This window comes from Martes martes, assembly GCF_963455335.1.
Source record: "Martes martes genome assembly, chromosome: 1".
Taxonomy (NCBI): Eukaryota; Metazoa; Chordata; class Mammalia; order Carnivora; family Mustelidae; genus Martes; species Martes martes.
In genome coordinates this window covers 209,164,023-209,175,861 of record NC_137888.1, presented here as the reverse complement: position 1 = coordinate 209,175,861, position 11,839 = coordinate 209,164,023, and the positions used below count along the sequence as shown (strand labels likewise).

Genomic DNA, 11,839 nt, shown 5'->3' with positions numbered 1-11,839 from the left:
CTTTACTGACATAAGGTTATTATAGCTTTTATTTATTGAAACTGATGTGAGTACTCTTATGTTTCATTCCAGATAAAGGAAAGTGTTTGATTTTGAGATGTTATCCCAGGCCCCACTAGGGATGCAATACAGAGTATTATACCATAGTACCTTTTAAAAAAATCTGAAAAATTCTGAATTCCAAGCTCTAGGACCAGGGGTTTAGGTCAAGGTTTGGGATCTCTGATATATTAGATATTGATAAGTGATAGGAGAAAACTCAAGCTAGAGAAGACAATGGGACAACTTTGGGTTGGGGGCACAGTTTGCAATTTAAAGAGGCATGAAGGAGGGAAGAAAGAACCACGTAAATACGGCTGGGGAAGGAAAGTTTGAGGCAGAGGGAACAGCAAGCACAAAATCCCTGAGGTGGGAACCAGCCTTCTGTGTTCAGGGAACAGTGAAGAGGCCTATGCAGTTCAGCTGAGCTAGGGAGGAGCCAGGTAGAGGGAGAGGAGATGGGGGTAGGTGTTGGGGCTGATTGTTGGGCGTGGGAAAGGGGATGGGAGCATGAGAGGGCTTAAGGCAGAGGACGATAGAATCACGGAGCCCCCTTCTTCACAAGACAGATCTCCTCCTTTCAGAGATCGTACCCCTGTGGGCCCTGTTTCCTTCTGTCCCACAGCTACCTTCCCGCGGGCAGGAAAGAAGCAAAACTTCAGCACAGCGGACAGCACTCCAGCCACAGCCAGCTAGCGCTGTCCGCGGTCCTGAAATCAAGTGCTGACCAAGAAGGGGTAAAGTGGGGACTGCCAGACACAAAGAAGCGTTCAGGTCTGCTAGAGAGGGTGGAGACAGCCGGCCTTGCCTTGTCCACACCTCCAACCCAGGATGGATAATTTTAGGTAGAAAATCCAGGCTAAGGTAGACGTACTTATTCAAAACACTTCTCGACATGCCCCTGCAGGTTCCACGGAATATCTAACTCAATGCAACCAAAACCGAGTTCTGGTTTATAATGTAAGTCAGACCACAACCCTCCTCTGCCCAAAGCCTCTTGTGGCTGGCTCCCCATGCATTCTGGTAAAAGCCAAAGTTCTCCCAGTGCCTCAGGGCCTTTGTGCTTAGAGGTGCTACCACTTGGAATGTTCTTCCCCCTCACATCGACATGGTTTGCTCCCTTAGCTCCTTCAAGCCTTTTCTCAAATGTCACCTTCTCAGTGAGGCCTGCCCCTACCACTCTATTCCAAATTGCAAAAACTAAACAACTGGTCCTACGAGCTCTTTTTTACCCTGTACAAAATTTGTTTTGCATACACTTGTCATTCACTCACAGACTATTTAAACTCCTCATTATGCTTAGTGGCCATTAGCTTCTCCCTCACTAGGATGTCAGCTCCACAAGGACAGAGACTTAGTTGTCTTCTTTTAAAAAAAAAAAGATTTTTATTTATTTATTTGAGAGAAAAAGCATGAGTGGGGGGAAGGGGCAGAGAGAGAGGGAGAAGCAGACTCCCTGCTGAGTAGGGAGCCTGATGCAGGGCTCAATCCCAAGACCCCAAGATCACAACCTGAGCCAAAGGCAGATGCTCAAAAGACTGAGCCACCTAGGTGCCCTCTTAGTTGTCTTTTCACTCCTGAAGCCCTGGTGCCTAGAACAGTGCCTGGCACACAGTGGGTGCTCAATAAAATTTTATTAAATGAATGAATTAGTCACTTGATGCTGAAAAACGAGGGAGAAACACAGACTGACTCTGAGCTGTCTACTCTCCTGTCCCCTCACACTTTGGTCCTCCATTCTCCTGGGAGCTTCTCTACAGCAAGGGTCCTTCCATCAGGACATGAAGACAGGCACCTGAGAAGGGAGAGAAAGAAGTGCTATGTGTACAAGAAATATGCCAAACATCTGCATCTCTGCCAACTTACTCAGTCTACATTTATGAGCACCTGTCGTGTGCTGGGTACTGTTCTAGGAGCTGGGGGTGGGGGGCTCAGCAATGAGCAAAAGAAAGAAATTCCCTGGTGGAGCTGGCGTTCTAGTGATGAGAGAGGCAATAAGGACATAATCTTGGAAATAAGTTGTTTGAAAAGAAATGAAGATGGATGAGAAGCTAAAGTGTGTAGGGCATGCACTTTTACACAGGTGATCAGGGGAAGGCTCTCCGAATAGGCTGTATTTGACCAAGACGTGAATGGAGTGGGAAAGTGAGCCACAGGGATATTTGGGAGCTGAGTGTTCTCCGCAAGGGAACCAAGTGCAGTGGGGCTGTGTTGGCCATGCTCCCGTGTATGTAACTACACGACTATGTGATACCGGTGTCACTACTGGGTGCTTGTGCATTTGGAGTGTTGCAAAGTGGGGTGAATCATGGGTTGTGCATCTTTTGGTGGGGGCTGAGATGGTGAGTTTGACAAGGAGTGTAACTGTGCTTCGTGTGTGTGCATGTGTGTAGAGAGAGCTGTGGGCACATTAGCTGAAAGGAAAGGAATCTATGTGTGTGTGCGTGTGTGTGTGTGTGTAATAGCAATGGTATGGTTGTATCAGAGTGTGTTTTAATGTGTGTGCAAGGGAAAGGGTGTGGGGACGTAAATGTGGGAGAAAGTGTGCATGGGATGCTTTGTGTCAAGGTAGGATAGGGCTGTGAACATGTGGGTTCTGGAAGTAGAATATATGCAGAGATGCCATGGGGTGTATGTGTGTGTGCGCGCGCTCGCACGTGTGCGTGTGTGGAGAGGGTTGTGGAGGCGCCTGGCTGTGTGGGTGGGTGTATTGGGGGATGCTGTGGATCTGTTTTCTGGCCCCAGAGAGAGCCCAGGAAATATCAGTTCCGCCCCGCCCCCTGGGTCTCCTGGCAACAGCACCACTTTGAAGTTACCAGGAGACAGAGTTGCCAAGGCAACAGGGGTGAGTGGCAGCTCTGGGGCGAAGTCTGGGTGAGGAGACCCAGTCAGCCAGCCGTCGCTTAATCACTCACCTTGTTCCTCCACCTTTCCCAGTTTCTCATCAATCCTACCTTCCTTTCTTCATTCATTCGTTTAACAAGCATATATTAAGAATGTACAATGATGTAGTCACTGTTCCGGGAGCTGGAGGCACCTAAGTGAACAAGACAAACAAGGTCTCTGCTTTGGCTGTCTCTTGGTCTCCCACCCTCTATGTATGTCTTTGTCTCTCCTAGCACCTTCTTTGGTCTATGGTCGTGCCTGCCCCCCTCACTCCAAGTAAAACCCCGGGAGTCCCAGGCCAAAGAGGAAGCCAGCTGAGACTCCTCACAGACCCTCAGAGGTTGCCCACGAATGTTTCTGAGCCTGCAGCCTCCAACACAAGCTGGGCCAATAGTAAGGTGCAGAGAAAGAAACACACAAGCTTCCCCATCACTCACTTTCTTAGTTGTCATTGGGTGACATCAGCAGAAACACACACGGACACATTCATCACAATATTCCTCTGAGATATCATGAGCTCCATTTTACAGGTAAGCAGACTGAGGCTAGGAGACTTTAAGTAATGTGTCAGTGATTAGGGCCTGTTTCCTTCAACTCTTGACCCTTATATTTGTCTGACTAGCGGATTAGTTCACAATAATAATATTCGTGCTGCTTCCTCAGCCAACTTGGGCAAAGGAAGGGCCTTTTCTTCCTGAAACGCCTCCATTCCTGCTCCCTCAAACTAAGTTATTTGCCCCTTCATCGGGGGAGGAGCTAGTGAGGGCCAATCTAACATTGACGGCAGACCCATGAACCAATGGAGAAGCTAAATGCATTATAACCAATGAGACCTCGGTTTGGGCGGGATTAGGGGCAGAACGGGCCGCTGATTGGACAGAGGTATGTTGCGAATGGCGGAGGCGCTGAGGCGAGTGCTAAACTTGGGAAGCTCGGCAGAGTCCGAGTCGGAGTACACAGCTGAGGCTGGATCGCCTTTGCTGCTGCTCGGCGGTCCAGGGTCTGGAAAGACGGCGCTGCTATTCGCGGCGGCCCTGGAAGCGGCAGGAGAGGGCCGAGGCCCCGTCCTCTTCCTGACCCGGAGGCCTCTTCAAAGCCTGCCCCGCGGGAGAGGAGCGGCGCTCGACCCCCTGCGGCTACAGGTAGCGGAGGGGTGGGACCAAAGGCGGACTAGTTAGTACCTGAGCGGATTGAGGGTTGAGTGACAGGTAGACAGACCAATGGAGGGGACGAAGGAAGGGCGAGCCGGAGCGGCCATTGTGGGGCGGAGTCATGAAATAACGGGGGAGTGGGGAGGATGGGGGCGGGACCACTGGTGCAATCCTCGTTAAGTTTGGGAAACTGTCCCGCGAGTGGACAGAGTTAGCGAAAGGAGACGCCCAAAAGGTAGAGTCAAGGCGTGGGTAAGAGGTGGGGCTAAACCTGTGTCTTTTTTTGGACACGGGGTTTTCTTTCGGGGCCAATCTGGAGGTTCCACTACGAATCTACCAGCGGGTTTTCCGTGGAAAGATTGCCTTAGTGACCTGGCAAAAAAACCGTACCAGTTCTCAGCTAATAGGGGTAATGGTAAATGCAGGATAAACAAAGGGGGTGGGGGTGCCTGGCTGGCTCAGTTGGTAGGGCGTGAGACTTTTGATCCCAGGTTTTTAAGTTCCATACTCACCCACCTTTGGTGTAGAGATTACTTAAAAATAAAATCTTATATTAAAAAAGGGGGGGGGAGGTAGGGGTGGGTACGTATAGAAGAGTATTCGACCAGTCGGAGCTGCTTCACTCTAGAAACAGCTATCTGGGACCTGAGAGCTTAGCGCAGGAAAGTATACAGGGCAGTAGGGCAGCTATAGCTGAGAGCCTGGCTTCCTGGGCTGAATCTGGTCTTTTCCTTTTTTCCTCCCTTTAGAAGATCCGCTTCCAGTACCCACCGTCAACCCATGAACTCCTTCAGCTTCTGTGCTCCGCCCATGAGGCCCGAGGCCCAGCCCCCTCCCTCCTGCTGCTGGATGGCCTGGAGGAGTACCTAGTGGAAGACTTGGGGCCCCAGGAAGCGGCCTACTTGGCTGCCCTGCTTCTAGACACAGCTGCCCACTTCAGCCACCGGATTGGGGCTGGCCAGGGCTGTGGGCTCATTGTGGCCCTCCAGATCCAGGAAGAGGGAGACAGTGGGGAAGCCCTGCAGCTGTCGCTGGTCCAGCGGTATTTCCCTGCCCAGTGCTGGCTGCATGTGGATGCATCAGGGCCCGGACAGCGCTGCCTCCGAGCCTGCCTGGATCCAGGCGGGCAGGGGCCGAGAGCAGAGTGGTGGTTGGCTTTCCGACCAGATGGAGAGATGACAGTCACCCCATGGCCTGCCCAGGCTGGTAAGCCCAACTCAGACAAAGGTTCAAGTTCTGAAGGCCAACCTTGAGTTTTGGTATGTGCCCAACCTCTCTATGCCTTGGTTTCCCATGGTGGGAATACTTAACTTCAGGGACATGTGCAGATTCAAAGACCTAAAGAATAAAAAGTGCTTTTTCTCTTTTGAAAAATAGCATTATCATGTACTTATTTTGCCCAGTCAGCATATTGTTTTGCTTTTTGAATTTTATAAAAAGTTTCATGATAAATGTAATATTCTGAGACTTCCTTCTTCTCCCACTCAGCATTGTTATTAAGATCAGGCCAGGGCCACCTGGGAGGCTCAGTGGGTTAATGAAGTCTTGACTTCAGCTCAGGTCATGATCTCCAGGTCCTGGGATCAAGGCCTGGGTCAGGCTCCTGTGCTGAGTGGGGAATCTGCTTGTCTGTCTCCCTCTGCCCACCCCCAACCCACGCCCCGGATCATGCTCTTTCTCTCTCTCTCTCTCAAATAACTAAATAAAATCTTAAAAAAAAAAAAAAAAGATTCAGCCATATTTTTTAGTTCAGTCCTCTCTCTCTACTGCATATAATGACCTGGGTGACTGTACCCCATTTTGTTTCATCAGATTGACTTATTTACTGCTTATGAACATTTTTTTTTTTTTAAGATTTTATTTATTTGACAGAGAGAGATCACAAGTAGGCAGAGCAGCAGGCAGAGAGAGAGGGGGAAGCAGGCTCCCCGCTGAGCAGAGAGCCCAATGTGGAGCTCAATCCCAGGACCCTGAGACCATGACCCAAGCCAAAGGCAGAGGCTTAACCCACTGAGCCACCCAGGCACCCCGCTTATGAACATTCTTGCACACATATACTGGCTCATGTCCATGAGGGCCTTTAGGGTATATACTAGATGTGGAATTGGTAGACTAGGTCTGCATATATTCATCTTTCCTTGGTTATGTCAAACTTCTAAAAAGTGGTTAAACGGAACTCCCAATGAGCCACCTGATAACACGGGTCCCATCAGAGTACTTTCTTAGAACAAGGCCTAATTCAAAATAAAACCTTACAAAATAGTGTCATTATTATTAGTGGCAGAGACTAGCTAGAGGCTCATTCAACAACTTTCCTCTCCTTGGGAGTACAGCTAAACTGTATTTTTCCCCAGCTGCCTGTGGTTCTAGCTGGGGGTCCTGTGACTGTTTCTGGCCAGTGGAATTTGTGAAGAAGAGATGATCACTACTTCTTAGGCCAACTCCCTAAAATGGCCCACCAAATCTTCTGCTCTTTGTTCTGCTTGTTGGTTGGCAAGATGCAGAGGACCCATCTAAAGATCTCAGGGTGGCCCTGGGGGGATGGTGAAGCCAGAGACCATTAGAGTCTGGGCTTCTCACTCATCCCAGAGATGGCTGCCCACCTACAGGTTTGCATTGAAATAGGAGAGAGAAAGCATTTGATGTGTTAAGCCACTCATATTTAGGAGTTGTTTGTTATGGCAGCTAGTATAACATATACTGACTAATTCATTTTATTATGATTATTATTCAGGTTGCCAGATCCAAAATTTGAGTTGGAGCTCGAGGCCTTTTACTGCTGCCCCTATGGCCCAGGCCCAGGGAAAGATGGGGCTTACAGGATGTTTGTAGAAGTCATGATGGGAAAGAAAAAAAAAAAATACACACACATACATGCATACACACACACACACAACTCTGTACAATTTTAAAATACTTCAAGGATGGACCGAGCAAGGATGGACTGGGCAGAAACCCAAGGGCGGCCTCACCAACCCTGCTCAATAAGTCTTAGGCCTGGACTAGTACTTGAGGTCATGCTGGGTCTCCAAGCATCTGAGGGCTGGAGTCCTAGGAGCAGGCCACATAGCTGGGAGGTGAAGGCTCCAGGGCTGGGGAGAGGCTGTTCTCATAAGGATTCGAGAAGGGGCCATTCGATGAGTCCCCCTGGGCTCCCTGGGAGCCCCCTGAGCTGTAGTCAGTTGAGATGCCAGAGTCGGACACCATGAGGTACAGGTACTTTATATGGGGTGGGGTGGGGGGCAGCTCAGGGGGCAGTGCCCTTGGGCGCAAGAGCTGGGAGCTGGGATCCAGGATGGTATACTCAAAGCTGGTACCCAAGGCCCCCTCTGGCCCAGGCTTCAGGGACAAAGCAGATGAGTAGGAGGATGCTTCTGAGCTTTTATCCGTGGCTACCATGTCCAAACCGCCATCAGGCCGTGGCAAATCCTCAGTGGGGGGGTTCCGGGGCAGCAACCACTTGTCCAGCACCAGGTAGGTGTCCTGGGTATGTTCACTGCCCACTGGCTCCAGCAGGTGTCCCTCATCCTCTGCCCCTGGCTCCACCGCCTGTGTTGCCCCCCAGCAGCGTTCAGAGAGGACTTCCAGGGGAGCGGGTGGGTCCTCTGCAAAGGGAGTGCAGGGGCTCCACCAAAGGCAGCCCTCATTCTGGTACAACCACAGCTGGGGAAACAGCACCAGCCTGCTCAGAGACCTGGGGTTCAGCCCTGGGAGCAGGGAAACCCCAGGCCCCGAGGGAACAACCCCACCACCTACCTGGAAGTTACCCTTGTGGGTGGTGAAGAGGCCCTCAAACTCACTCTCAGGGCTTGGGATGCCAGGCCAGATCTTCTGCTTCAAAGCTCTGATGAAGCCAAAAGGACCAAGTACATGGGTATGTGTCACCGAATACCCACCGGTAACCCCCTTAGGACCAGCCACAGGGGCGCAGACAGTTCTAGCTCCTTGTGATCACAGTGGAGGTAAAGGAGTGCATAGGGGATGGAAGAACAGAGGCTTGAGCTTGTGCATGCAAGCCCTACAGGTGGGTGACTAGAACAGGGTTTTGAAGGATGCATAGGAGTTCAATATGCACTGATGTTACTTCCCTTCTCACCCCTTTCCATAATATTCCCCCAATGTACTCAGAATAAAATTCAAACTTCCTCCCCACAGCCCTGCAGATGGCCTGGCATGTTCTGACCCCTGTCACCTCCCTCACCTCATCATTCACCACTCTTTCCTAACACATTCTGCTCTAGCCACAGAGCGCTTCTTGGTAGCTGCTTCGATGTTTTAAGCTCATTCCCACCTTAGGGCCTCTGCACTTGCTGTTTCTTTTCAATTTTCATGTGGCTGCCTACTTCTAACCTTCAGGTTTCCATTCTGATGTCACTTCTCAGAAGCCTTTTCTGATCAATCTGTCATGTCCCCATGCCCCATTTGTTGTTATGATATCACTTATCACAATGCATAATCAAATATCTGTTGGTTCCCTTGTTCTCAACCATGAGATCCACAAGGTGGGGACATATTTGTTTTCCACTTTCTCCCCAGTGCCTAGCACACAGTTGGCTCTCCTTATGTATTTTCCAACCAAGTAAATAAACAAGGCCTTGAAAGACACCTAGGAGACCACCTGGCAGACAAGGCAGGAAGGGCATTCCGGGCAGAAGGAACAGCATAGGCTTGAGGGTGTGAAACCACCTGTTATGCTCTGGGAATTCCAAAAACCTCGGGATGTCTGGTCCTACCATAAAGAATCTAAGGAGCTTGACAACAGGGGCAGGAGGCACTCAGGGTGTTAATTCCATTAAGCCCATCCGGGGATTTTACAAAAGTTGACAAATTTGGGAAAAGGAAAAAGCAAAGGAGTTCAAGAAGGAGCAGCCACTGAGGTTGAAGGAAAACCAGGTGAATGTTCCCAGGGAATTTTAACTAAGGGTCTGGGTTCGATCTGGCTCACACCCCAGCCCTGCCACTGACCCCTCACTGTGTCTCTCTGGGCAAATGTCTGCCTGTCTCTGAGCCTAGCTTTCCACAGCAAAAGAATGGGGTGGGGGGGAGTCTGGGCTAGGTGCCTGAATGGGGCGCTCACCTGCGGTGGGAGAGCAGGGCGAGCACGGCCAGCAGCAGCAGGATGAGCACGAGGATGAGGGAGAGCGTCAGGATGAGGGGGTCCAGGTCTGGGGAGCACGAAGGAAGTCACGGTAGTGGGAATGCCCCATATTCCATCCCAGCCCCTCCTACGCCCCTACCTGGGGCCTCACCACTAACTGTCAGCAGCGACGCAGGCTCGGACCAGGCGCTCCAGAAGCCACCGAAGCTCGGCTCGGCCATCCGCGCGCGTACCATGAAGGTGTAACGCGTTCCACCCCGAAGGTTGCTCAGGACGCACTCAGTGCGACCATCCAGGATCTCCACCTGGGGGCGGGGCCTGGGTGAGAGGCGTGGCCAGTGGGGCGGGGCTAGCAGAGAAGCAATGGGGGGGCGGCACCGAGCCAATCAGAGAAAGGAAGGACAGCTCCCCAGCGCGGCCGTGAGGGCGAAGGGCTAGGAAAGCAGGACGCCGCTTCCAGGAAGGCTTGGGGCCAAACAGGACGGGCCCCAGGGAGCAGAGGGCGGACTATTTAGGGGCAGGGCCAGAGCCTAGAGGGTCGGGACCTTGAGGGGGGTCTAGTGTTTGGGACACTGGGGTAAGTGGGATTGGGTCCAGGTGCGCTGGTGGGGCACTGGGAAAGAAGACCTGTCACTGGGCGTGTAGGTGTCTCGGGCAGGGAGATGACGGGCGTCAGAGGCTGGGTCTGGAGGGGCGAGGCCAGGGGGCGGGGCCGTGGGAACCATCTGGGCGGGAGGGAGGAAGGAGGCGGGGCTGTCCACCTTGGAGCCTTTGGGGCTGGCGTTAGAGGAGGCCTCACCTTCTGTGCGCCCGCTGCGACGTTGCCGGAGGAGATGTTCACTTCGTAGCGGATGAGGCTGGCCACCGGGGCCCCAGGAGGCGGGAACCAACGCAGTACCACGTGGCCGCCCTCGTCGGCCCGCCGCGCCAGCAGCCCCGCGGGGGGATCCAGGAGCACTGAGGAGACGGGTTGATCAGGTGGGCGGTGGCCGAGACTCCCTCGCCCGACAAGGTCCCCATTCCCTGCTAACTTACCCACTTCGTTGATGTGGATGATACGGCGATAGCGTGGAACGCCCGAGGATACCGCTGTGACGCGCAGCTCTAAGGGCACGAAGCTCGACGTGTCGGCCGTAGGCAGCGAGCACCAGAAACGCACAGCGCCGCGAGCCGTGGGCGCCTGGTGCAGGCTGCATGGCTTCCATGGCTCACCCCTGTGCGCCAAGGGGCCAGAGAGGGAAGGGAGCAAGTTGGGGCTAGGGGTGCAACAGTTTGCCTGCACCGTGGGCGCATTTTGGGCACGACCACCAAAGCGCGTACAACCAGCCCCGACGCACGCGACGCCTTAGTCCCATCGGAGGGGTGCTGTCCCCGGAATTGCTCTCCAACAGAGATCGCCCCAGCCACTAGGGGCGCGTGTCAGTCCCGACCCCGCGGGCTTCCCACCCACTGGGTAGGTGCCACCCGGTCCCGGACACCAGATATCCCAAAGCGTGAGCTCCGGGGCGCGCTCAGTCCTGCCCACCCGCCCCCTCGTCAGAGCGTGGGGGCGCTCCTCTTGCCCTGCTGCACTCACTCGAGCTGGTAGAAGAAACTGTAGTTGTCGGGGCCGACCCCGGCGCTTGCCTCTTCCTCCCAGAAACACACCAAGTCCTCCAACCGTTCGGTGAAGCACAGAAGCTCTTCGGGCTCACGGGCAGCCAGCAGGGCCGCTGCGGGCGGGAACAAGGGGAGGGTCGGGGGAACCCAGTCTTCGGGTCTCCGCGTCCTTCCCCTCCCTCCTGCCGCCTGTGCGAACCGATAAGAAAAAAGCCCCGCCTCGCTCTCTACCCCAAGCGGGGCCCCTCGAAGGGTCCCCAGAGGTGGTGCCCCCCGAACTCCCAGGCACAGGTTGCTTGCCTTACTGTTCCCAGACACATCCCCGCCCACCCCACAACGCGCTGGACCGCGCGCAGCCTGCCCGGCCTCCGCCCCCCGCTGCCGGCCCCGCCCCAGGCCAGGCGGGTCCCTGGATGTGTGCGGAGGTGGCGGGCTCCCCTATCGGCCCTGGCAGGCTGCCGGGGGCCAGATAACGCCAACCGTGACCCCCTCCCCCGCCCCTTCCCTCAACCCGGCAGGCCCGGGGATCTGGCGCCCGCATACAAACCGTGTTTACAGTCGCCAGCGGCCCGGCCCCTCTGCCTCGACCCGGGCTTTGTCCTCCCTCCCTCAGTGCGGGGTGGGCTAGGTCCCCTCTCCTCAGGGACTCTGGACGTCTAGGCCTAGACCCAGCACCACCCCCGCCCCATTAGGATATATCACGTCCCAGGGACCCCTGAAAAGATAAAATGGGAACTTTATGTCCCCCTCCAGACCCAGTCTGGAGTCTTAGACCCCGGCGTGGTACACCGGGTCCTAGTCTAAGAGGCTCAAAGACCAGTTTGGCCCCCAGGATCTAAACTGGAGGTTCAGAACCCGATATGATCCCCAGGAGCCATGCTGGAAGTTCAGGCCTGAGCAATGCGCTCTGGGACCTAGTGCGGGGGTCCCACACCGATCTACCCTTACCTTTACTTTCAAACTTGGGGTCCAGGGATTTGGGTGGGGAAGCCCAGGCGGCCCCAGCGAGCAAGAAACAGAGAGAGCCGACACTGGGCCAGAGGTGGGCCCGAAGTTGATCCATGAT

At 53.8% G+C, this 11,839-nt stretch overlaps 2 protein-coding genes across 2 annotated transcripts; one reads left to right on the top strand and one right to left on the bottom strand.

Annotated features, from left to right (window-relative positions):
• The first annotated feature begins 3,805 nt into the window (after positions 1-3,805).
• Positions 3,806-5,788, top strand: SWSAP1 (SWIM-type zinc finger 7 associated protein 1). Its single transcript, XM_080797140.1, has 2 exons — positions 3,806-4,067; positions 4,826-5,788. Exons 1-2 carry the CDS (start codon positions 3,810-3,812, stop codon positions 5,327-5,329), a joined length of 762 nt encoding a protein of 253 aa, XP_080653266.1. The 5' UTR covers positions 3,806-3,809; the 3' UTR covers positions 5,330-5,788.
• A 987-nt stretch (positions 5,789-6,775) lies between these two features.
• EPOR (erythropoietin receptor) lies at positions 6,776-11,836 on the bottom strand (the record flags this gene model as incomplete). Its single annotated transcript, XM_080819893.1, has 8 exons — positions 6,776-7,739; positions 7,833-7,920; positions 9,154-9,241; positions 9,326-9,479; positions 9,974-10,131; positions 10,210-10,388; positions 10,751-10,886; positions 11,722-11,836. 8 exons carry the CDS (start codon positions 11,834-11,836, stop codon positions 7,128-7,130), a joined length of 1,530 nt encoding a protein of 509 aa, XP_080676019.1. The 3' UTR covers positions 6,776-7,127.
• Positions 11,837-11,839: the final 3 nt, after the last annotated feature.